General features: G+C 36.1%; 1 protein-coding gene and 1 long non-coding RNA gene across 3 annotated transcripts; both read right to left on the bottom strand.

Annotated features, from left to right (window-relative positions):
* Positions 1 to 1,273: 1,273 nt before the first annotated feature.
* LOC113107037 (NLR family CARD domain-containing protein 3-like) lies at positions 1,274 to 15,337 on the bottom strand. 2 transcript variants are annotated; one of them, XM_026269171.1, is made up of 10 exons: positions 15,096 to 15,337; positions 12,741 to 12,865; positions 8,272 to 8,380; positions 8,059 to 8,169; positions 7,855 to 7,965; positions 5,684 to 7,534; positions 5,092 to 5,265; positions 4,804 to 4,977; positions 4,367 to 4,413; positions 1,274 to 3,935 (listed from the first exon to the last, which is right to left on the bottom strand). In XM_026269171.1, exons 3-10 carry the CDS (start codon positions 8,376 to 8,378, stop codon positions 3,412 to 3,414), a joined length of 3,099 nt encoding a protein of 1,032 aa, XP_026124956.1. In that variant the 5' UTR covers positions 8,379 to 8,380; positions 12,741 to 12,865; positions 15,096 to 15,337; the 3' UTR covers positions 1,274 to 3,411. The 2 variants fall into 2 exon arrangements, with proteins under 2 accessions (XP_026124956.1, XP_026124955.1); XM_026269170.1 differs by lacking the exons at positions 12,741 to 12,865; positions 15,096 to 15,337 and adding an exon at positions 10,728 to 11,976.
* A 5,481-nt stretch (positions 15,338 to 20,818) lies between these two features.
* LOC113107056 (uncharacterized) lies at positions 20,819 to 22,793 on the bottom strand. The gene is made up of 3 exons (XR_003292612.1): positions 22,763 to 22,793; positions 22,565 to 22,683; positions 20,819 to 21,440 (listed from the first exon to the last, which is right to left on the bottom strand). It is a non-coding gene; the product is annotated as an uncharacterized LOC113107056 (long non-coding RNA).
* Between the last annotated feature and the right edge of the window lie 3,342 nt (positions 22,794 to 26,135).

The following is a 26,135-nucleotide window of genomic DNA, read 5'->3' as shown; positions in this document are numbered from 1 at the left end:
ACTCTTAAACGCATACGCTCCTTAGAGAGGAACAGGTTTCACAGAAACACTGTTGTTGTGATGTTAGCTATAGTAACAGGAGAGTTTGCATTGTGTGTTTGTGAATTTGGGGTGGAGAAATGAAGACAGAGGTGTGTCTGTATGGGTGTTGATTTCAAATATCAACAGTGTTTCAACTGAGAATTTATAACTCTCTTCAGTATTTCTAGTATTTGCTGTTTACAATTTTTTAGAACCATTCTAATGCAGTAACATGTAAATGAATAAGACATCAAACTGAATACAGATATTCAGTCATCCTATAGAATTCCCTATGCACTCAAATTATATATATATATATATCAAAGTCCTAATCCCAGTTGAACACCTCTGGTGTGACTTTAAATGCTGACCTTGAGCCAAAACTCATCACCAAACACCAATGACTTGTATATATATATGGACAAAATTATTTATGGACATCCCCCTCTTTAGAACAGAAATAAAGGCACTTCCAAAAAGATGGAAACAAAGGAGCATATCACAAATCATTTGATTAATATCAGAAGAGCACAGCTCAAATCATTATTCAGTTTCTGACTTCAGAGCACGTTTCATAATTCATAATTTTCAGATAGAGGCTTCGGAGTGCATATCTATCATTTTACTTAGATCAGCACTTCGGAGCAGGTTCGCACTACTTACATTTAAGCAGCTCCAAACTATATTATAAATGCACATTGTACAATGCAAGAGATTCAAACATTTTTTCAACAAGCCAACTACAAAGTTTATCTTCTGGAGGCACATTCTGAATATCACGTAATTGATCATGCAAAAATTGGAGACTGATTTCAATCAGCAACCTTTAACACACACCAAAATGATGCATGGCACATATAGCAGTGAGGCTTTACATAATATTTATTAAGACAGAACTGTGATAAATGATACATTTTCCTACTGAAAGATATACATACAAACTACAAAATGAACCGAAAATTATCTGTTAATGTGTAATACAGTGAAGTTACTGTCATTTTGGCACAGAAAACTTTCGTTACACCATTTTCATTACATTTATAACATTTATTCATATAGTTTTTATTACTTTCTCACTCTCAGATCACAAGGAAAATTATCTTTCTCTATGTCGATTAGATGAGACACCCCCTTGAAAACAAGATAGATCATCTCAATGTGCTATCCCTTTAATGAATTCAATTCAAAATTCTATTCAGTTTAAACTTTAAAGTCTCTTCTATAGCCAGACAGCAGACACAGGAGACATTGATGATTAAAAAAAATATTTTATTTAACATTCTTTCTGTCTTTGTCAAAGAACAATCTGGTCAGAAACAAATGTGACAAGTGTTGCAAAGGAAATAGTCACTTCTCTTATGAGTGTTGTTTTAAGGAAGGAAAATAAAATGTGTAATTATTCAGTTCGGCTTATTATTGTGCATTACATCAATTATACAAAGTGTAGTGCATATCCAATCAACAGAAACCGGACAAAGGTATATTTCCACATCTCTGCTCTTCATGTGACACTCGCACTAAAGATGAACGAGCGATGAAAATGCAGAAGCCTGCAATAATTTCACAGCCATCTACAGTATATGGCAATACATCACCAAAGTGTGGACTGAGGTGCAGTGCAAGACTTAAACATAAGGACTTACACTTTTATAATAGTACACTATACACAACAAGAGCAGTGTTCACTTCATATGTGTTTGAAATAATATAAAATGTTGAAATATTTGGTTTTAGTTGACAATGGATTCATACAATTATACTCAGAAAAATAATATATTTAAAAGCATGATGTGATCATAAGAAGTCATATTATAGCACAATAATTCAATCTGTAAAACTGCTTTGAATTGATGTGTAGTGTATAAATGCTACTTTTTACAGATTAACTGTGCTCACAAACTAAATATGCAGCAAATATCATATAACAAGCATAACAAAGGCCCATCTGTGAATCACAGAAGTTAAAGAACATCAACTTATAAACTTTAAATATCTTTCAGTGGTTCTGTGATGTCTAAAGGGAACACATTCAGTCAAATACACTGTCATGATAAACATCTTGTTACATTCAAAGGTTAAATTAAATTACATTAAATTAATCATGTGTTTCCGGCGAATCGAACCCCCAACCTTGCGCTTGATGTTATTATTATTATATAATGAATTACGGTAGCCATTGCTGAAAAATAAACATACTTCTCTCTTCATTTAAATGGTCTTTTCGAAATTGTCTCTTTGAAATGCATATTTGACATAATTAGCTTCATTTATGCGGAGAAAAAATTACAAACACTTTATTGAAAGATGTGTATAGCACCTGGGGCCAGATTCACAAAACATTCTTAAGGATAAGATTCATGTTTACTTCTATTTTCTTCTTATTTTTGAACGTACAAATATTTTGTATTCCCAAAGATACTCTGTCAGATTGTTGTTGTTTTTTTCCTTCTTCTTCTTAAAGTGGCTCTTAAGACGAAACTTAAAAAGAACTCAAATTCTTGAAAAGATTCTTCTTAAAGTTATAAGATGGCCTTATCTTATATAATGGATATAAATATATAGATATAAGAAGAAAAATAATCTCAATAAAAGGTTTCATATAAGTCGACAATCAATTATTATATATATATATATTTCGAGTTTAAAAGCAATTTTTCCTCCTTAAAAAAGATTGCTCTTAAGAGTTGTAGAAACCAGACCACTAATTGTGGTTTTAAACCACTCTTTAAATTAATTTGCGTTGCTGAATTCAAGTGTTTCACACTGGATCTCGGAGCGCTGTTTAGTGTTTGCGTGATGAATTTTAGCAGCGAATAAATGCATCTCTTCTAGTAAAGCAGGTCTCACACTACAGGATTAGTGTTTTTAGCTGTATTCAGAAAATAGTGTGCATGCTTATAATAACTATGGCAATCTGCAGGTAGCTCTAAGAGACGGCTTTTGGAGTATTGTTCATTGAGACGATCAATGAGAGCTCAGCAAGAAGTGCCATTTATTCAATCAGATATTGCCAAAGACTTTCATTTTAAATTAAATTAAATTAAACAGACTCTTTTATCCAAAGCGACTTACAGTGCATTCAGGCTATCAATTTTTACCTATCACGTGTTCCCGGGGAATCAGGGGAATCCTTGATGGCGCAATGCTCTACCAATTTCCTTTTTAAAAGTGAAATATGAGATGTTCCTAAAAAAAATCTTTAAAAAAAGAGCACATTTAGGTTCTTCTTCAAAAGGTTTGAAGAATTGCTCATAGGAGTTAAATCTGGTCCCTGGTTAAGTTTGACACAGGCATGGGAGCTGGCATCACACTATAAAGCAGTGCTGCTGTTACAGCGAGTGTAGTCTAGATGAAAACAGACTGCCTGTACTGTAAATAACAGGAGGCGGTTCACTCTAACAGAAGCACCGAACCATAAACTGCAAACCCAGCATAGAGAGGTTCAGTAAACGTGGTGTTGAACGTGTGTATGTGTGTGAGTGTGTGTGTGTCGGAGACACCATAGAACGACAGAGTGCCGGCAGCCCTGTCCACATACACACCTACTCTTCTGAAATAAGGGTCTGACTGGACATGTACATCTCTGTTCTTATTATCGTGCCAAGCACTGAATCTATCAGGGGTACAGAAAAGACTCCAGGACTTATTATTCCACCCTAATCTACGATCACTTCCTCCTTTTTTTCTGTTTCCTTTATATGTCACTGCAACATAAGCCCCCTGACTCCATTCAACCTCCCAGTAAGACCGTTCAGACAGAGTTTCTCTACACAGAACCTGCTCCTGGTTCTCAAATCTGTCTGGATGATCAGGATATGGCTGCACATCTTCCACACGCATTGCCTTTCTTTCACCCTCAGACAGAGCAAGATAAGAGTTTGCCGTGTTTGGGTCCAGCGTGAGTTTACAGAAATCTAAGCACAAGTACAGAAATTAGAACAGCAGACACAGATCATTCATCATAGAATATTTAGGAGTATCCAGTTCCAGAATAGCCAAATGGCCAATGGCAGCTTAGGACTTTCCAATTTAAAGTAACTAATTAACAATTAATCATGCCCCATAAAGTCCATAATAAGAGATTTCCCAGTTCCAAATATTGCAAAGTGATAAATAAATAAAATATATAAATGTATAAAATGTAACATCCCTTAATATAAATGTAAGTTTGAATAAAATAAAATAATATAAATATCTATTTTTTGTTTTTCCTTGGCCAGCACTAATTTCTGTATAATTTCCACTTAACTTTTTAATTGACCACTTCGAAACCAATATGAAGGGATAATAAGCAGTATATATGTATTGTATGTTGTTGAGTATATTAGAGAGAGGGAGAACCTACATTTTTGTAGTCCTGGTTTGATCCTGGATTCTCTACACTGGTCGAAGCTAAAAAGTGAGAGAAATGTAGAAATGAAGTAGGAATAAGCAGTGCAGGTCTATACTTGTACCTTATACACTTCCTCGTTTAATTACATTTTTAACAAAAAATAAATAAATGTAAGCAAACTTTATTAAGATCAAATAAGGCCATGAAAGTGTAGATCATTACAAATGTAAACAGGAACATTTACCAGGGCAAAACAAACTCTTAAACATAGTTTCAAAGCTAAATCTGCTTGGGAGTCCAGATTTAAAAGCCTTACAAATACACATTTATCTAAAATAATAAATGTATCATGAAATCCAACATACTTGAGTTTTTCCAGTTTGGCAAAATTAACTATTTACACACTTTTTTTTTTTCTCTCAAATAATTTGCCATAAAGCCCAACATACTTGAGTTTCTCCAGTTTGCGATCTGGATTTTTTAACAAAGCAGAAAACATCTGGACTCCTGCTTCTCCTGGGTGATTGTAGCTCAGATCCAGCTCTCTTAAGTGTGAAGTGTCTGAATCAAGAGCAGAAACCAGATGACAACAGCCTTCCTCTGTCACCATACACCCAGATAACCTACAAAGAGAATAATTAAAAGTGAGATTGGGATATCAACTTGAATTAGATATATACATCTCTTTCTAGAGCACTGAAAACAGGATGAAAACATCTTTAGTGGCCTTTACTAACCTCAGTATCTCCAGCCGACAGTTTGGACTCTTCAGTCCGGCACAGATGAGCTCCACACCAGCGTCCTGCAGGTCATTGTTACTCAGGTCCAGCTCTATCAGGGGTGAATTGGTTAATTGTAGAGCTGATGTCACAATTATATAGCACTGATCTGTGAGATTACATCTGTTGAATCTGGAAGAAAGTACAATGATGTTTCAGTTGATTTAAAGGACACCTGTGACAGGTTGTTAATGTCAATGATCATCATTTTCATACAGCGCTGAAGTATTTCAAATAAATATTTGGCAGATTCTGTCAAAAACATTTAGGGTGTTAAGCAAATACAGTCTGCTGGCACATAATACAGACTGTATTTTACAACTGAATAATTAGAAAAGTGTAGACTTGCATAAATTATTAATAATTTGGAGAAATTTTAAACTTTTAAAATGATCTTAAACACACCTTAATCTCTTGTTTGTCAGGTAAATAAGAAAATAACTTTATTTGAGAATAAAGTAGTCACTTTTTGGTAAACTGATCTTAAGGTAATAAAAGATAAAAGCTAACAAATGTATTTTTGATATTCCAATACTAAGTAGACTCTCACTTTGCTTTTCTGCAGTTCATCACAGCTGGTACCAGTCTCCTTCTGCCCTCATCTGATGTGTTGTATTTCATGAGGTCCAGCTCCTCTAGAGCTTCGTCTGACATCTGGAGCATGTAGGCGATCGCTGAGCAGTGAGACGGAGAGAGTTTATTCTGTGAGTCTTCATCTGATTTCATAAACTCCTGGATCTCTTTAACCAGAGTCTGATCATTCATCTCCAGCAGACAGAGAAGAAGGTTGATGGATCTGTCAGCCGAGAGACCCTGTTCCTGTTTGATTGTGTCTTTAATGTAAGCTGTGGTTGTCCTGATGCTCTCAGAGCTCTTCTCAGTGTGTGTCAGCAGACCCTGTAGGAGTCTCTGATTGGACTCCAGTGAGATCCCCAGCAGAAACCGCAGGAAAAGATCCAGGTGTCCATTCTCACTCCGAAGAGCCACATCTATCGCTCCTTTATGGAAATTTGGGAACAAATCAAACACTTTCATTGCATCTGGAGTGTCATTTGTAAAGCTGTAGAAAACATAAAACGCAGCAAGAAACTCCTGAAAGCTCAGATGTATAAAGCAGTAGATTTTTCTCTGATGAATCACAGATTCCTCCTTAAAGATCTCGGTGCAAATCCCAGAATACACTGTGATGTCAATGGCATCTATGCCGCTCTCAATCAGGTCCTCCTCATAGAACATCACATTGCCCTTCATCAGCTGCTTGAAAGCAAGTCCAGCAAGTTTCACAATCTTGTTTTTGTTGGACTGCAGGAGTTCCTCTGGATTTCTCTCACTGGATCTCTCCTCATACTTCTGGTTCCTCATGTTCATCTGAGTCAGCAGGAAGTGGATGTACATCTCAGTCAGAGTTTTAGGGATTTCTGCACTCTCCTCTTGTTTCAGGAGGTTTTGAAGGACAGTGGATGAGATCCAGCAGAAGACAGGTATGTGACACATGATGTGGAGGCTTCTTAATCTTTTAATGTGCGAGATGATTCTGCTGGCTTGATGCTCATCACTGATTCTCTTTCTGAAGTATTCCTCCTTCTGAGAGTCATTGAATCCCTCAATTTCTGTCAGACGGTTGATGTATTTGGAGGGGATCCGACTGGTTGCTGCTGGTCTGGAGGTGATCCAGATGAGAGCATTGGGAAGCAGCTCTCCTCTGATGAGATTAGACATCAACACACCCACTGATGAAGACTCATTCACATCAGAAACACTCTCATTTTCTGAAAACATCAGTGTGATCCTGCTTTCATCCAGACCATCTAAGACAACTACAACTTTACACTCCTCAAGAATCTTTGAGTCCAGATCCTGAATTTCAGGATGAAAGTCCACCAGAAGTTTGTAAAGACTGTATTGATCATCTTTAAACAAGTTCAGCTCTCGAAATGAAAGCACAAACATGAGATCTACATCCTGATTGGCTTTTCCCTCGGCCCAGTCCAAAATGAACTTTTGCACAGAGACTGATTTTCCAATTCCAGCGATGCCGCTAGTAAGAACAGTCTTCACTTTGTCTTTTGTCTGATTCTCATACCCTGGTAGTGGTTGTAATATATCATTGCAATTGATTTGAGTCTTTTGGAGCATTGTGTAACTTTTCTCTATCTGTAAGATCTCATGTTCTTCATTAACCCTTTCACTCTCCCCATCTATGATGTAGAGCTGTGTGTAAATGCTGTTCAGGAAGGTTTTTTTTCTTTGTATTTGATCTCCCTCAAATAAGCTCTCATACTTTCTCTTCATGTTTGTTTTCTGTTTCTTCTTAAGTGCATCAAAAGATGAAAACTCATAGTCATTAGCAGTGTCAGCGAAACTGGATAATCCACATTTGGACTGAGCATCTCTTTCCACACTGAAGAAAGATAAACAACATTTCTTGAATACAATTTCAAAATAAGAACATAGGTGAGATTTGACTGCAAATAAAATTCAAACTAGAAACAATTATTAACTAAAAAAGAAAAAAATTACACAAGGCACTCTACAGTATAATCCTAATAATTTAAATTGACAATTGAAACATTTGCATACAGTCTATTACACTTAAAGTGTCCCATCATAGGGTATATGAACTTTTCACATATACTTTACACGTATGGGCTCCAAAAAAGTACTACTGTAATTTTCTTTGTAAAAACTAAAAATACTTATAAAAGCAGTGTCTAGTCTTACCTGGGGTCAGAAGCCACTGGTCTATCACATAATTCAGGAGGTTGCTGAATGGAGCCAGTGCTCTTCATAGATATGCAGCTGGGTTCTGAAGATGCTGTCGTAAACCGCTTCCTAAAAAAAAAAAAAAGCACCTGACTTGTAAACATGTTCACTTACTTTTCAGCCTGCAAAATGTAATAATTTACAGAAGCAGCATTGTTCCACCTAGGGTCAAAGGTCACGGATTCATCACTTAATTCAGGAGGTTGCTGAATGGAGCCAGTGCTCTTCATAGATATGCAGCTGGGTTCTGAAGATGCTGTGGTAAACCGCTTCCTAAAAAAAAAAAAAAAAAAAAAAAACACCTGATTTGTAAATATGTTCACTTACTTTTCAGCCTGCTAAATGCAATATTTTACAGAAGGAGCATTGTTCCACCTGGGGTGAAAGGTCACAGATTCATCACTACATTCAGGAGGTTGATGCATGGAGTCAGTGCTGCTGGGTTGCGAAGATGCTGTTCTGCATTTCTTCTTTTCTTCCATAGCTATCAAAAGATTACAGTGTGTCAGCCAAAGTAACCCAAACGTATTCTATATAAGATGTTGTATTTTCTATACATCACATATAAAACATTAAAACACAATAAAATACTACTATAACTACTATTATTACTTTCACTTTCACTTTTTCACTTAGACGAGGATTACAAAAGTATTGCCAGAAAAATTGGTGCACATTTTGTCTAAATTAAGTCATTTCTGTAATGTTGTATAACAAATTGAGTCGGGGGAAAATACATATTATTCCTAAATAACTTTTGACATCTGAATCAGGGGCTTCGGACTAGGGGGGTAAAGGGTACCCAGGTCCCGAGGCACCTTAGAAGTCAGCTTTCTATACATATATATATACATGCACTAACATTTGTATAGCATGTATGTACAAATAAAAAAGCTCCTGTGCAAAACTAAACTTGTGGTTAGGCACTGGTTTGGTATATAAAAAAAGACATTTTCATGCTGTGCAGGGCCCCACCACCCCTCTCGAATCAATGTAAATGGTACGACCCGCTGTTCAGGTGCTTCTGCTGCGGACCTGCAGTGAATTAGTTAATGTTAATGAGACAGGAGCTGGAGTTAGCCGTGATACGAACTAGGAAGACAGGGGAAGAGTCATGTCTTTCCTTAAGAAAGGAAAATCAGGGGCTCAAAAAACGAAAAGAAAAGAAGATTAAAGAGTGAAAGGCAAATTAGGGCAAACAGTTGCTCACTCAGTTTTTTTTTAAAAGGATAGTATGGTGAGCTCCAAATGCATCATCGAGCATTGACATTGTTTTAACATAAACATCTACTCTTGGAGTTCTCCCAGAGTCAGAAGTTTACATTAAAACACTGTATATTTCCCTCCATTGTCAAAATCTAACACCCGCGAAAACACAGATCGTTAGCGCATATTTTACCGCATTATTATGCAAATTAGCTCGCGCACGCTCTTACATTAAGTACAGGATTGTTCTCAGTTTAATGCACATCTTAATGATTGAAAATGACTTATTTTAAAACGTAATTCAAAGACCGAATGTCTAGTTTGGCGGTCAGTGTACCCTGTGATTCTGATTCTATAGTCTGCATTTATTTTAAACCGACAAATAATCTTTTAATAATAATACTAAGTTTTAACACTTAGTAATTAGTAATTAAGTGTTAAGAGGACATAAGCAAAATGGGTACATTGTTATTGTACACATTTGAACTTTAAAGGGATAGGTCACCCTCAAGTTGTTCCAAACCTGTATGATTTCCTTTCTTCTGCTAAACACAAAAGAAGATATTTTAAAGAAGGTTGGTAATTAAATAGTTCCTGGTCCCCATTGACTTCCATAGTAATTTTTTTTCGTACTATGGAAGTCAATGGGGTCCATCAGTCGTTTGGTTACCAGCTTTCTTCAAAATATCCCACCTATTGGTATCACTATGGTATTTGGTACTGGGGCCCAGCAAGATGGTTTGTTCCCAGAGCCCAAAATTTTGTGCTATGCCCCTGCCCTCCAGTGAGCTAAATCCTTTTACTCGTCTATAAGTCACTAAATGACCTAGGACCGTAATACATGGCAGATATGTTCACTGAATATAAACCTAACAGAGCACTCAGAACAATAGGATTGAGTCAGTTAGAAATACCAAGGGTTCACACAAAACAAGGGGAGACCGCCTTTAGTTACTATGCTGCCCACAGGAATCAGCTTCCAGAAGAGATCAGATGTGCTAAAACACTAGTCAAATTTAAATCTAGACTCAAAACTCATCTGTTTAGCTGTGCATTTATTGAATGAGCACTGTGCAATGTCCGAACTGATTACACTATATTTTCACTGTTTTCTTTTTATGTAAAATCATTTTCTAACTGTTTTTAAATTCATTTTTATTAAGTAAACGTTTTAATCATTTTAAAAGTTTTTAAAATTGCTCATTTTATTTTTGTTATTTTTTTTTTCATTATTATTTTACTTTATTTTATGTAAAGCACTTTGAATTACCATTGTGTACAAAATGTGCTATATAAATAAACTTGCCTTGCCTTGCCTTTTAGAGCTCAAAGTCTCTGAATTATTGCGGAACAAAGGGCACTCAAAATTACCTGAACGTTTTTCACCTACAACATTTCTTTACAAAGCAAATGTCTACAAAGTTAACCAAAAGGTTGTTTCGTTACGTACTAAAAATACATAAATCTTAAAAGTTTAACAAAGCTTAATACAAATCATAAAAGTTAAAACGTAACAAACTGAAACTTAAAAACTGAGACAAACATTAAGCGATTGGGCTCCACATTCAGACTTCCTGCATAAGATACAATATAAACTCTGACAGATAACGCAAAAATAAACTTACTGTGAAATGCTATCACTCTGGTAGTTCTCAGATTTTCATTCTTAATCCTGTCCAGCTAAACGTCGATGGCTGTCTGTCACTTTCGGTTTGGTGAAGAGTTGTCGTCAAGGTACAGAGCCCCTCCCCTCGATATCACGGTTGCACCCATAGACAGTAAAAGAAATCATTACAGCGATTCCGGTGGCATCACCACAGGAATGAATGAATTAATCAAAATCTTTATTTCGAACAATTAATAAAATGATAATAAAAATAAAAATGACAGCAATTCGTAATAAATATCCATATAAATAAACAAAAATAAATAACATAATAATCAACCTTTTCGAAAATGGATAGGTAGAAGCCCTAGGATTATCAAGCACTACCCACAGTAACTACCTCAACCAATTCACAATTGAACAAGAAAATAATGCGTTATCTTAATATTAAGATGAAGAAAAAAGCATATACAAAAACCATTATCAAGCATCCTTTCCCACCATAATGAATTATCATTCACCCTCTCCACTTCTATACTTATGAAGCATAATACTTTTGTACCTTTTTTTAAATTGCAACATATTAACACTTTGTTTGATTGAACTGCTCAGACTGTTCCACAAAAGCACCCCACAAATCGAAATACACATACTTTTGAGTTTTGTCCGAGTCCTATGTTGACTCAAATTTAAATCCCCTCTCAAGTTATAACCCCCAACCCTATCTGTAAATAACTGTTGCATGTTTCCAGGCAACTGTTTATTTATTGCTTTATAAATTAATTGAGCAGTCTTAAGTTTAACGAGGTCTTTAAACTTTAAAGTGTGCAATTTTAAATATAGTAAATTAGTATGCTCATGATATCCTACCTTGTTTACTATTCTAATTGCTCTTTTTGTAATGTGCTTAATGTTTGTAAGGTGGTTTTGTAGGTGTTGCCCCACACTTCAACACAATAATTTAAATAAGGCAACACAAGTGAACAATACTAAATAAAAAGTGCTTTTTTACTCAATACATGCCTTGCTTTCCCCATCACTTCAATACTCTGCGCTACTTTTGGTCATTTGGTTACCAACTTTCTTCAAAATATCACACCCATTGGTATCACTATGGTATTTGGTACGGGGGCCCAGCAAGATGGTTTGTACCCAGGGCCCAAAATTTGGTGCTACGCCCCTGCCCTCCAGTGAGCTAAATCCTTTTACTCGTCTATAAGTCACTAAATGACCTAGGACCGTAATACATTGCAGATATGTTCACTGAATATAAACCTAACAGAGCACTCAGAACACTAGGATTGAGTCAGTTAGAAATACCAAGGGTTCACACAAAACAAGGGGAGTCCGCCTTTAGTTACTATGCTGCCCACAGGAATCAGCTTCCAGAAGAGATCAGATGTGCTAAAACACTAGTCAAATTTAAATCTAGACTCAAAACTCATCTGTTTAGCTGTGCATTTATTGAATGAGCACTGTGCAATGTCCGAACTGATTGCACTATATTTTCACTGTTTTCTTTTTATGTAAAATCATTTTCTAACTGTTTTTAAATTCATTTTAATTAAGTAAATGTTTTAATCCTTTTAAAAGTTTTTAAAATTGCTTGTTTTATTTTTTTTATTTTTTCATGATTATTTTACTTTCTTTTATGTAAAGCACTTTGAATTACCATTGTGTACGAAATGTGCTATATAAATAAACTTGACTTGCCTTGCCTTTTAGAGCTCAAAGTCTCTGAATTATTGCGGAACAAAGGGCACTCAAAATTAACTAAACATTTTTCACCTACAGTACAACATTTCTTTAGAAAGCAAATGTCTACAAAGTTAACCAAAAGGTTGTTTCGTTACGTACTAAAAATACATAAATATTAAAAGTTTAACAAAGCTTAATACAAATCATAAATGTTAAAACATAACAGATTGAAACCTAAAAACTGAGACAAACATTAAGAGATTGGGCTCCACATTCAGACTTCCTGCATAAGATACAATATAAACTCTGACAGATAACGCAAAAATAAACTTACTGTGAAATGCTATCACTCTGGTAGTTCTCAGATTTTCATTCTTAATCCTGTCCAGCTAAACGTCGATGGCTGTCTGTCACTTTCGGTTTGGTGAGGAGTTGTCGTCAAGGTACAGAGCACCTCCCCTAGATATCGTAATAAATATCCATATAAACAAACAAAAATAAATAACATAATAATCAACCTGTTGAAAATGGATAGGTAGAAGCCTTAGGCTTATCAAGACCTACCCCCAGTAACTACCTCAACCAATTCACAATTGAACAAGAAAATAATGCGTTATCTTAATATTAAGATGAAGAAAAAAGCATATACAAAAACCATTATCGAGCATCCTTTCCCACCATAATGAATTATCATTCACCCTCTCCACTTCTATACTTATCAAGCATAAAACTTTTGTACCTTTTTTTAAATTGCAACATATTAACACTTTGTTTGATTGAACTGCTCAGACCATTCCACAAAAGCACCCCACAAATCGAAATACACATACTTTTGAGTTTTGTCCGAGTCCTATGTTGACTCAAATTTAAATCCCCTCTCAAGTTATAACCCCCAACCCTATCTGTAAATAACCGTTGCATGTTTCCAGGCAACTGTTTATTTATTGCTTTATAAATTAATTGAGCGGTCTTAAGTTTAACAAGATCTTTAAACTTCAAAGTGTGCCATTTTAAATATAGTAAATTAGTATGCTCTAGATATCTTACCTTGTTTACTAGTCTAATTGCTCTTTTTTGTAATTAACAAACTATTATCGATTGTATTAGGGCTGAAATGATTCCTTGAGTAACTCGAGTTGCTCGATTACAAAAAATGTTCGAGGCAAATTTCTCTGCCTCGAAGCCTCTTTTAATTTATTTTAAAGCTCACGTCAGGTTCTTTCGCAATGATTTTTTAATGTGACCATGCGTTTACGTCACCCACAAAGCGGAAGGAGACAGAAGGAGTCAGCAGTGTTTTGATTTGAGGGCTAGTGATGTCCGATTTGTGAACGAATCATTCAATTTAACCGGTTCTTCTTAGTGAACCGGTTGAACCAGTTCACCAAATCGATCTGAATCATTTGAAACGGTTTGCATCTCCAATAAGCATTAATCCACAAATTACTTAAGATGTTAACATTTTTAACGTGACTGACACTCCCTCTGAGTTAAAACAAACCAATATCCCGGGGTAATCCATGTACTTAAACAGTACACTGACTGAACTGCTGTGAAGACTGAACTGAAGATGAACACATAGCTGAGCCAGATGATGAACGAACACGCCCACTGCTGGAGCAGTTCTCGTTCTCGAGTCAAGAACCGGTTGCATCGGTTTTCGGATCACCAGGACACTGAACCGAGAATCGTTTCTGTCGGACGCGTCCGATTTGAGAACCGATGAACTGATGGTACTGCGCATGCATGTAATTTTTTTTAAAGTATTTTGTTAAACATCGGAAAGTGTGATAAAATAGCTATATTTTATTTTGCTTTTTTTTTTTTTTTTTTTAAGATGAATGTTTCTAATCTCTATATTAGATAATGTATAGGCCAAAGGGATTTTCAGGAAAATTGGACAATAATTAAGACTATAAAGACTCTATGTTTAAAAGTAATAAGGGATGATTTATGAAACATCTGTAGTGTATTTATAGTTAATGATGATACATTCACAAATTGAGTTTGTAGTAAACAGAACATGAACACAAGTAGAGCAGCTGATGAAACTGAACTGCAGCACGTGCTGGTTAGACCGATTCTCGTTCTCGAGTCAAGAACCGGTTGCATCGGTTTTCAGATCACCAGTACACTGAACCGAAAACCATTCATTTTGAACATGTCCGATTCGAGAACCGAGGAGCTGATGATATTGCGCATGCGTGATTCAGCGTGAAGCCAACTGACTCATAGCGTGTCTGAACCGAACTGATACTGTTGGTAAACCAAGGGCTTGAATGAAAGGCAATCTGGCGAAACGTAAGTTCATTTAATAACAAATACATCGCAGTTGATTATGTATAGTAAGTGGATCATGGTTTCTGCCCTGATGACACCTAATTTATTTTCTTAATATCTTCAAGACTATATATATATATATATATATATATATATATATATATATATATATAAATATTTAACTTTTAATAAAATTACCCCCTCACAAAATATAAAAATATAATTAAATGAATATATATATATATATATATATATATATATATATATATGTGTGTGTGTGTGTGTGTGTGTGTGTGTGTGTGTGTGTGTGAGGGAGAGAGAATTTATACAATTGCAAGCATGTGTAACATTTAATAAGAATCCATTCTATTATAACACTTTGTTTTATTAGTTAATTTAGTTGAAATACCATTCTTGTCTCTTGCATTCACATCAGCACCCAAATACAGAAGCAGAAGCAGACACAGCACCTTTTCCACCTTCTCACCGGCCAAATCAAGAGGACTTCACACTGTAGAACAGAACAGATACATGTAAACCAGACAGAAATCATGTTGTCAGTCAGCAAAACATAACATACATAATACTACACAATTTTATACAACACATAGCAAACTCTTTGTGACAATTCAACAATGTTAAAAATTCTTATGGAGCAATTATGGTATGTAGTCATGTATAAATATATAGTAAGGCTATAATCATAAGAAACAATCAGTGAATCCTCTTTAGTTTTTAAATACTGCACATTCATTACCTGTGAACAGGGGCGGATCTACCGCAAATGCCACCCTAAAAGAAAGCCTTGCCACCCCTGCTGCCACCCCAGTTGGCAGCAACGAATTAAAGGTTATGGACAATTTGAAAATTTACGAGAGCGAATCTTTCTTGATTCGTGATCCCGCTCCGAACTCCCGAACTGATTCAAATGATTTGCAATCCCCAAACTGACTTAAATGATTCGTGAACCCGCTTTGAACTCCCGAACTGACTTAAATGATTCGCGAACCCGCTACGAATTACCGAACTGATTCAAATGATTCGCGATCCCGCTCCGAACTCCCTAACTGACTCAAATGATTCGCGAACCCGCTCCGAACTCTCGAATTGATTCAAATGATCCGCGAAGCCGCTCAGAACTCCCGAACTGATTCAAATGATTTGCGACCCCCAAACTGACTCAAATGATTCGCGAACCCGCTCCGAACTCCCGAACTGACTCAAATGATTCGCGATCCCGCTCCGAACTCCCAAACTGACTAAAATGATTCGCGGCCCCCATAACTGACTCAAATGATTCGCGATCCCGCTACGAACTCCCGAACTGATTCAAATGATTCGCCATCCCCAAACGGACTCACATGATTCGCGAACCGGCTTTGAACTCCCGAACAGACTCAAATGATTCGCGATCCCGCTCCGAACTCCCGAACTGACTCAATCGGCCTAGGGAACAAACTCCCAGAGGGGGCACCATCCCAGTTGCTCCAAAAAAAAAAAAAATGTCCTCCATTCTCCCATCCACGCTCGCGCCATTTTATTCAAATAAAGTATGAATCATTTAGGTAAAAATGAGGCCTGTTTATCACTTTCAGGCACATTCCTGTGAAAGTTTTTTTTTTTTCAGGTTCCCTTACCCATTGTTTTAACAATAACACCACAAATCATTGTTCTTGTAGCCATGGTAACTTTAAATTAACCAGTATTAATATACTGTAATATTTTTTTTTTTTTTTTTTGTTGTTGCTATAAAAACAGACCTAAGCCATCAATAACCTTTAAAATGACTTAAAATGCATTATATAAAAAATAATGAGGCAATAATGATTGGTTAATAATAACACTGTTACAATACATAATGTAGGCAAATACAAAATAAACAATTTATGTACATGTTATTACAAATGCCATGTGATTGCTGCTGTTACACTTGCAGGACAATCAAATCCTTGTTTAGGCTACTGACCAAAATTTAATTCAGATATTCACTAAATCTTCATTTTTGGACACCTTTTTGCTATAGATGACACAGGCTTTAGAATTTCTTCAACAAAAAACGTGCATATCACAACCCTTACAAAAATAAACCATGGTTTTATCATAGTAAAACTGATTTCTGAATGCTTGAGACTATAAAATAAATTAGAGTAATAATAAAGTTTCTTTTTCACCCCTATAGTAGGTTATTTTTTTCCATCATCATATTTGAGTCTGAATTAGCAGAAACTAAACCTATGATGCAAAATTATTCATTTTATTAGTTGTCTTATGTTGTGTAATCTTTTACGTTACTTGCCTGAAGTTGTACGTTCTGTGTGATTCATGTGGAGTCAAAGCTTCTGGAAATGTTTTTAACGTAAATATATTTTATACTTTGCCTTTTATTCTTATGTTTTTTGTTCCTTTAGCTTACCCCACTGTAGAACCAAAAGTAGTTCCTCTCATGTTTTAGTGGAAGTAACTGTCGTGAGGCAATTTTGTTCTTTTCCAAATAAAAGTACGCGCATACACTTGGGCTTATGAATAATAAATGAATGTTAATTTCAAAATAAATGCCGCTACATATAAAAACAGCAACGAGTCTTTAGTCTTTCATGTGAATCAAGTCTCGTCACCAAAATTCGTATTTGTAATCTTAATCTAATAATAAAGAAAATTTGCATACTGTATTAAGGCTGATGATACACAGGGCAACTTTTTGATCAATAGCCGTGTTTCCACTATCGAGCTAGGACCGGGCGTGCTAGTGCGTGCCAGGGCCAGTCGCGTTTCCACTGTCACTTCCGGGGCTTGATTGTGCCTCGCCGGGGCTTCCTCGGGGCCAACGGCCAGGTTTTTTCGGCCCGACGAAATCTTTGGGCCAAAGCGGGCCAGCTGGGGCTAGAGGAGGGGTTACGAACAAAGGCGGAGTTTATCCGTGTCTGGAGAGCGTCAGCGCAGATCATTTCAGAAAGATAACAACTTTAACACCAGCATTAAATACATTTTAAAATCAGTTGAGCTCAAAACTCATCTTAGTCAGCAGCGAGTGTTTGAAATAACTTAATCCGATGTGGATTATAATCACTAAACAAGGCTGAAATATTTATAAGCGATGTAAAAGACTATGCACGATAAACATTAACATTACCATGGTAAATATGACCGCTTGGAGAAATCAGACGTCAGCTTCTTATTCTCTATCACAATTGTGTATTTATTAAGTAACATTTTATCTGTCGTCTTGTTTCGTGAGTTTAGCTCCACGTTGCATATCATCAAAATATAATAATGATTTTTGTTCGGGAGCTTTTATAAAAATAGAGAGTATGTGCTGTTGATCATTTCAGAAAATAGCCGCTATAACGCCAGCATTAAACGCTTTATTTAAATAAGTTGAGCTAAAAACTGACTTTCAGTCAGCAGCGAGTGTTTGAAATAACTTGATCCAATGTGGATTATAGGCTTATCACCATACAGGGCAGAAATATTTATAAGAGATGTAAAAGACTATGCACGCTGGGCATTAACATTAAACATGGTAAATATGACCGCTTGAAGAAATCAGACGTCAGCTTCTTATTCTCTATCACAATCGTGTATTTATTTAGGCTAGTAACTTATATTATCTATCACAAGCCTCGTCTCGAGAGTTTAGCTCATGTTGCCTATTATAACAATATAATAATGTTTTTGTTCGGGATCCTTTATAAAAATAAAGATATAATTCATTCTTAATGTGACTTACGCCACTGTGACTACAAATAAACAGAAACAGACTCGCTGAATAAGCAGGCTATTTTCATAAGTGTTAAAAATAAATAAATAAAATAGAAAGTGTATTTATGTTTGATTAATTTTGAGTCTTGATAAATTAAATCAATATGATCACTGTATCACTTATTCTATAGTTAAAACATCGATGCTTTTGAATTAGAATAGGCTATATAACAAAGCATGCAAACAAACGGCCGCTTTTATCATGTTCGTTTTGTGATTGCATGTTCCAGTGACTTATTTCTAAGTTTTCTGATAACTTCTCTAGTGAAATGATGAGGTTGCATGACGTTGTTCTGAGAGGCGTGTAAAGGGCGTGTTTTAGTGACGAGCAGCGGAGCTTCAAGCTCCACTGTGGAAACCCTGCGCTACTTTGGCCTCGGTGCTACTGGCCCGGGGCTATGAGCCCCGCCCGGCCCGCTTTATGCCCTGGCTCGCACTGGCCCGACAGTGGAAATGCGGCTAATGTTGCAATCAATGGGCAACCAGCAGGGGCGGGTCTACGTGGTGGCCAGGGGGGGCACCGGCCCCCCCTGAAATTCGATTGGCCACCCCAGGTGCCCCCCCTATAAGATGTCTTGTGATTGGTTCATTTTATGGCAAATCAGTCTATAGACTCTACTGAAGTTCGGGATTCAAAGAAGTGCAGCGTCTTCAGAGAAACAACGCTCGTCGCGATCTTGGACTTAATTAATTAATTAATTCTTGACCTGGGTCTTCAGTCTGTGATTAACTCACCTCGTGTCTGACAAGTCTTCGGGTTCAAATCATTCCTTAATCACGTGACAGACCCATGCGCTATTTCTGACATTTGTCACTGTGTTTTTGTTACTGTTTCTTGAGGATCTGTGATGTTATTATTTTATAAATAAATAAAACCTTTTTAAAAATAAAATATTGATTAATTTGTCTTTTTGACTGTCTATCAGTAAATAAACACTAGGCTATATAATAATCTAATAAAGTATTTATAGCCTAGTTTAATTTTTAATCCATTTTTAATAATATATGTATAAGATGCTTGCTCAAAAAGGACATAATGACATAAATTAAAAGCAAACAACATTTTGAATCCTAAACGAGTAACACTACAGTTCTATAGTCTAATCTGAAGGGTGAACTCAAAAGATATAAATCATACAACACGGTCATTTTTGAAGATTAGAATCCACTGTAAAAAAACAAAAACAAAAAAAACAATCAAAGTGATGTCGCCGTCATAGAGACGACTTGTTCTTCCCTAGTCACATTAAAGATTCGTCGTTCAAGAACGACACATCACAAGACACCAAACAAAGAGCTGGTAGGTAACCTTTATGTATGGTTTAAAATGTTTGTATGGTTTTCTCAGATCAATGTTTTTACCCCGTCAGGCTCTGCTCGCGTTGGTCGTGGTTGATTTCAATCGAACGTTCAGTCAACGTTTAATAAAACACAATAAAAGTAAAATACGATGGGGGGCTATCAAACAATAAACATGTCATGTTGATTTGCATATTTTGTATCAGTTTATTTTGTGACAGTGACCACATATAGCAAGATTGCACCAAATGACAATATGCACAGAATGTTCCATAATAATATTTGTCTGGTGACACGTTACTTGTTAATGCATGAGAGTAAGTCAGTTAGAGAGTCAGTTAAATTGTCAGGCCTAACTTAGCCATTTACACATGAAATGTTGTGGATGCATTCTGTGCATTTCATTTACAATTTGAATTTCTTTTTTGAGATTGAGAAAAACAGACACACATAAGTGTTTCTTTTGAAGGCAGGGAAGAGAGCAGTGGCAAGCCATGAAAAGAAGTAAAGATATAGGGAGTTTCTTTCAATGAAAAAAAAAAAAATATATATATATGTATTCTCAAATTTAACTTAATGGATATATACAGTGATGACAAAAACTAAAGTAATCAAAAATGTGCTTTATTACTGCATTTGTTTACAAGTAACTTATTCAAGTTAAAAATAATAATAAAATCAATAGGATATACGTAATACACTTTATTTCGCTTTTTTTGGGGGGGGGCAGTGGCGGCCACCCCATTAGGAGGCAGTGCCCCAGCATGGCCCCCCCACTGAAAATGCTCTAGACACGCCCCTGGCAACCAGGTGAAACACAGGCCAACAACTGATCCAAATTATCTAGATTGAAATGGCAAAGTGCCCAAGTTGCCCAAAAAAGTTGACAGGCAAAACTGCTCAAAAAGCCCAACACAGGGTAAAGTTGAATAATATTATGCACTTGAGGAGGCCTAATCATATTCAAATTTGGAATATTACTAGGTTTTCATTAAACATGAGATTCAATCTTTTAAAGTGAAAAATATACTTAAAAAAAACAGATAATATATGAAGGAAAACAGAAAGACCAAATGTAGCTTAATTCAGCTAGTGTGATTACATTTATTGAGTTCAACGAGGCATAAATACAGTAGTGTTATTGTGCAAGCGAACACAAGTTTAGTGACAAGCAGACTCAACGTTCTCATTCTCACACCCTCACTCTATAAGACACACAATGCACAACGGTGAACAAAGTATTATATTAACATCTCCTCTCTTAAGCTGACCACAAAGAATAATACATTTCACAAACAAGCACCACATCCCCCAAAAACAGAAACAGAAACATCAGCCCTAAAACAAAGATAAGACACAAGTTTCTTTCATGGTCCACATGATTCAGTTCAGACTCACTCAAAACACAACAGTCATCTTGACGTTTACAGTAGGTTTCATTGCACATGATTTAAGCCAGCCTGCAAGGAAGATGCTGTTGCCAAGGTAGCGAAAGCTTGGAGTTGCTGTGGTTACTTCTGCTCCCGTCTCCAGATGATCACCATCCCGGTGGTGTCAGAAGAGGCCAGCAGGCTTTCGTCGCAGTTGAAGCTCACGTCCAGGACGGGCCCGCTGTGGCCCTGCAGCTTGTTAACAATGGCCTTAGTGTTGCGCTCAACATCGAAAAAGTAGACGCACGCATCCTCACTGCCTGTGACTGCAAGAGAGAAAGAGCAGGATTCTCTGACTCTGGCTTTGTCCCAAAACATAGTGAGTGGCCTACACAGCAGGGCTGGGCGATGTATCGAATCTTTGCGATAATATCAGAATAATTTTGACGAAGATGTAAAATTTACCCTAATTTAACCCTAATATCGAATATTTCAATTTCAAGCATACTTTCCTAAAACAATGCGCCGAACACCCTAAAAAGGAACATGTAACTGTGGACTTCTCTACTATGAGAGCTTTTATGAAAGTGGTTGCCAGCTAACAAGAATTTAAAGATCTCCCAATTGCGATTGTGATCGCTGCATAAATGCACTTACTCGACCCCGATGTTTGAATAGAGAAACATAGACTATGGCCGTTTGGAATTACTATTGGGGAACTTCACTGTTATATTTACCAGTTTTCATAATATAGACCGAGACGGTGCAAAAGTCTTTGGTATTCATATACTGTATATATAGTTTAAATTGTGAATTGCATGCACTAAAAAAGGTATATATATTTTTTTTTTATGGGCAAAAGAAAATCATGTTTTATTTATTATTTAAATACAAATGCAAACATGTTGAGATATATATATATATATATATATATATCGAATATCGTAAAAATGTGACAATATCGAGATACAATTTTTTTTTTATATATCGCCCAACCCTACTACACAGACAAAATCCTAGCTGAAAATGAATCTCATTAAGTCACTGTCATGTGACACTGAAACAGAAAATATTTGTAATACCTCCAAAATGTTAAAATATATACGATCCCTCCACTTTCCTGGAGTGCTGCATTTTAAATTAATGTTCATTGAATGGAAGTCAATGGAACGCAAAGAGCAATGTGACTACGCCTTTAGAATCCATTCTGAAGGATAATGTGACAGTGATGAAAAATAGATAGAAAAATAGAAAACCCTTATTTTAAATTGTAATATTTCATAATATTGTAGTTTTACAGTAGTTTTTGATCAAATAAATGCAGCCTTTGTGAGCATAAGTGACATAAACATAAACAAAATCACGCCAATCCAAAACATTTGAATAGTAGTGAATGTATAACACACCGAACAGACAGAAATTGCCCATAATATGATGATTGCGTTCTTACCGACACAGGCTCCCTGTCTGAAGGACATGAGAGGACAGAAGATGCTGTGCAGCGGCTGGGATCCGTGTTGAATTGGGAAGCTCCTCTTCAGCTGTAGAGTTCCCTCATTATCCACGACCCTATCAACACCAGTTCCACACTGATCAATAATCACCTCAGTCAAGAGAAGGTGACAATCTAATGTTAGTGCATTCTAACCTGTAGAGCAGTAGTTTATTGACACAGTAGTTTATTGACACAGGGATGATTTATGAAACATCTGTAGTGTATTTATAGTTAATGATGATACATTCACAAATTGAGTTTGTAGTAAACAGAACATGAACACAAGTAGAGCAGCTGATGAAACTGAACTGCAGCACGTGCTGGTTAGACCGATTCTCGTTCTCGAGTCAAGAACCGGTTGCATCGGTTTTCAGATCACCAGTACACTGAACCGAAAACCATTCATTTTGAACATGTCCGATTCGAGAACCGAGGAGCTGATGATATTGCGCATGCGTGATTCAGCGTGAAGCCAACTGACTCATAGCGTGTCTGAACCGAACTGATACTGTTGGTAAACCAAGGGCTTGAATGAAAGGCAATCTGGCGAAACGTAAGTTCATTTAATAACAAATACATCGCAGTTGATTATGTATAGTAAGTGGATCATGGTTTCTGCCCTGATGACACCTAATTTATTTTCTTAATATCTTCAAGACTATATATATATATATATATATATATATATATATATATATATATATAAATATTTAACTTTTAATAAAATTACCCCCTCACAAAATATAAAAATATAATTAAATGAATATATATATATATATATATATATATATATATATATATGTGTGTGTGTGTGTGTGTGTGTGTGTGTGTGTGTGTGTGTGTGAGGGAGAGAGAATTTATACAATTGCAAGCATGTGTAACATTTAATAAGAATCCATTCTATTATAACACTTTGTTTTATTAGTTAATTTAGTTGAAATACCATTCTTGTCTCTTGCATTCACATCAGCACCCAAATACAGAAGCAGAAGCAGACACAGCACCTTTTCCACCTTCTCACCGGCCAAATCAAGAGGACTTCACACTGTAGAACAGAACAGATACATGTAAACCAGACAGAAATCATGTTGTCAGTCAGCAAAACATAACATACATAATACTACACAATTTTATACAACACATAGCAAACTCTTTGTGACAATTCAACAATGTTAAAAATTCTTATGGAGCAATTATGGTATGTAGTCATGTATAAATATATAGTAAGGCTATAATCATAAGAAACAATCAGTGAATCCTCTTTAGTTTTTAAATACTGCACATTCATTACCTGTGAACAGGGGCGGATCTACCGCAAATGCCACCCTAAAAGAAAGCCTTGCCACCCCTGCTGCCACCCCAGTTGGCAGCAACGAATTAAAGGTTATGGACAATTTGAAAATTTACGAGAGCGAATCTTTCTTGATTCGTGATCCCGCTCCGAACTCCCGAACTGATTCAAATGATTTGCAATCCCCAAACTGACTTAAATGATTCGTGAACCCGCTTTGAACTCCCGAACTGACTTAAATGATTCGCGAACCCGCTACGAATTACCGAACTGATTCAAATGATTCGCGATCCCGCTCCGAACTCCCTAACTGACTCAAATGATTCGCGAACCCGCTCCGAACTCTCGAATTGATTCAAATGATCCGCGAAGCCGCTCAGAACTCCCGAACTGATTCAAATGATTTGCGACCCCCAAACTGACTCAAATGATTCGCGAACCCGCTCCGAACTCCCGAACTGACTCAAATGATTCGCGATCCCGCTCCGAACTCCCAAACTGACTAAAATGATTCGCGGCCCCCATAACTGACTCAAATGATTCGCGATCCCGCTACGAACTCCCGAACTGATTCAAATGATTCGCCATCCCCAAACGGACTCACATGATTCGCGAACCGGCTTTGAACTCCCGAACAGACTCAAATGATTCGCGATCCCGCTCCGAACTCCCGAACTGACTCAATCGGCCTAGGGAACAAACTCCCAGAGGGGGCACCATCCCAGTTGCTCCAAAAAAAAAAAAAATGTCCTCCATTCTCCCATCCACGCTCGCGCCATTTTATTCAAATAAAGTATGAATCATTTAGGTAAAAATGAGGCCTGTTTATCACTTTCAGGCACATTCCTGTGAAAGTTTTTTTTTTTTCAGGTTCCCTTACCCATTGTTTTAACAATAACACCACAAATCATTGTTCTTGTAGCCATGGTAACTTTAAATTAACCAGTATTAATATACTGTAATATTTTTTTTTTTTTTTTTTTGTTGCTATAAAAACAGACCTAAGCCATCAATAACCTTTAAAATGACTTAAAATGCATTATATAAAAAATAATGAGGCAATAATGATTGGTTAATAATAACACTGTTACAATACATAATGTAGGCAAATACAAAATAAACAATTTATGTACATGTTATTACAAATGCCATGTGATTGCTGCTGTTACACTTGCAGGACAATCAAATCCTTGTTTAGGCTACTGACCAAAATTTAATTCAGATATTCACTAAATCTTCATTTTTGGACACCTTTTTGCTATAGATGACACAGGCTTTAGAATTTCTTCAACAAAAAACGTGCATATCACAACCCTTACAAAAATAAACCATGGTTTTATCATAGTAAAACTGATTTCTGAATGCTTGAGACTATAAAATAAATTAGAGTAATAATAAAGTTTCTTTTTCACCCCTATAGTAGGTTATTTTTTTCCATCATCATATTTGAGTCTGAATTAGCAGAAACTAAACCTATGATGCAAAATTATTCATTTTATTAGTTGTCTTATGTTGTGTAATCTTTTACGTTACTTGCCTGAAGTTGTACGTTCTGTGTGATTCATGTGGAGTCAAAGCTTCTGGAAATGTTTTTAACGTAAATATATTTTATACTTTGCCTTTTATTCTTATGTTTTTTGTTCCTTTAGCTTACCCCACTGTAGAACCAAAAGTAGTTCCTCTCATGTTTTAGTGGAAGTAACTGTCGTGAGGCAATTTTGTTCTTTTCCAAATAAAAGTACGCGCATACACTTGGGCTTATGAATAATAAATGAATGTTAATTTCAAAATAAATGCCGCTACATATAAAAACAGCAACGAGTCTTTAGTCTTTCATGTGAATCAAGTCTCGTCACCAAAATTCGTATTTGTAATCTTAATCTAATAATAAAGAAAATTTGCATACTGTATTAAGGCTGATGATACACAGGGCAACTTTTTGATCAATGTTGCAATCAATGGGCAACCAGGTGAAACACAGGCCAACAACTGATCCAAATTATCTAGATTGAAATGGCAAAGTGCCCAAGTTGCCCAAAAAAGTTGACAGGCAAAACTGCTCAAAAAGCCCAACACAGGGTAAAGTTGAATAATATTATGCACTTGAGGAGGCCTAATCATATTCAAATTTGGAATATTACTAGGTTTTCATTAAACATGAGATTCAATCTTTTAAAGTGAAAAATATACTTAAAAAAAAACAGATAATATATGAAGGAAAACAGAAAGACCAAA

The sequence above is a fragment of the Carassius auratus genome, chromosome 8, assembly GCF_003368295.1.
Source record: "Carassius auratus strain Wakin chromosome 8, ASM336829v1, whole genome shotgun sequence".
Taxonomy (NCBI): Eukaryota; Metazoa; Chordata; class Actinopteri; order Cypriniformes; family Cyprinidae; genus Carassius; species Carassius auratus.
Note: the sequence above shows the minus strand (reverse complement) of the source record. Positions and strands in the feature narration are given on the sequence as shown.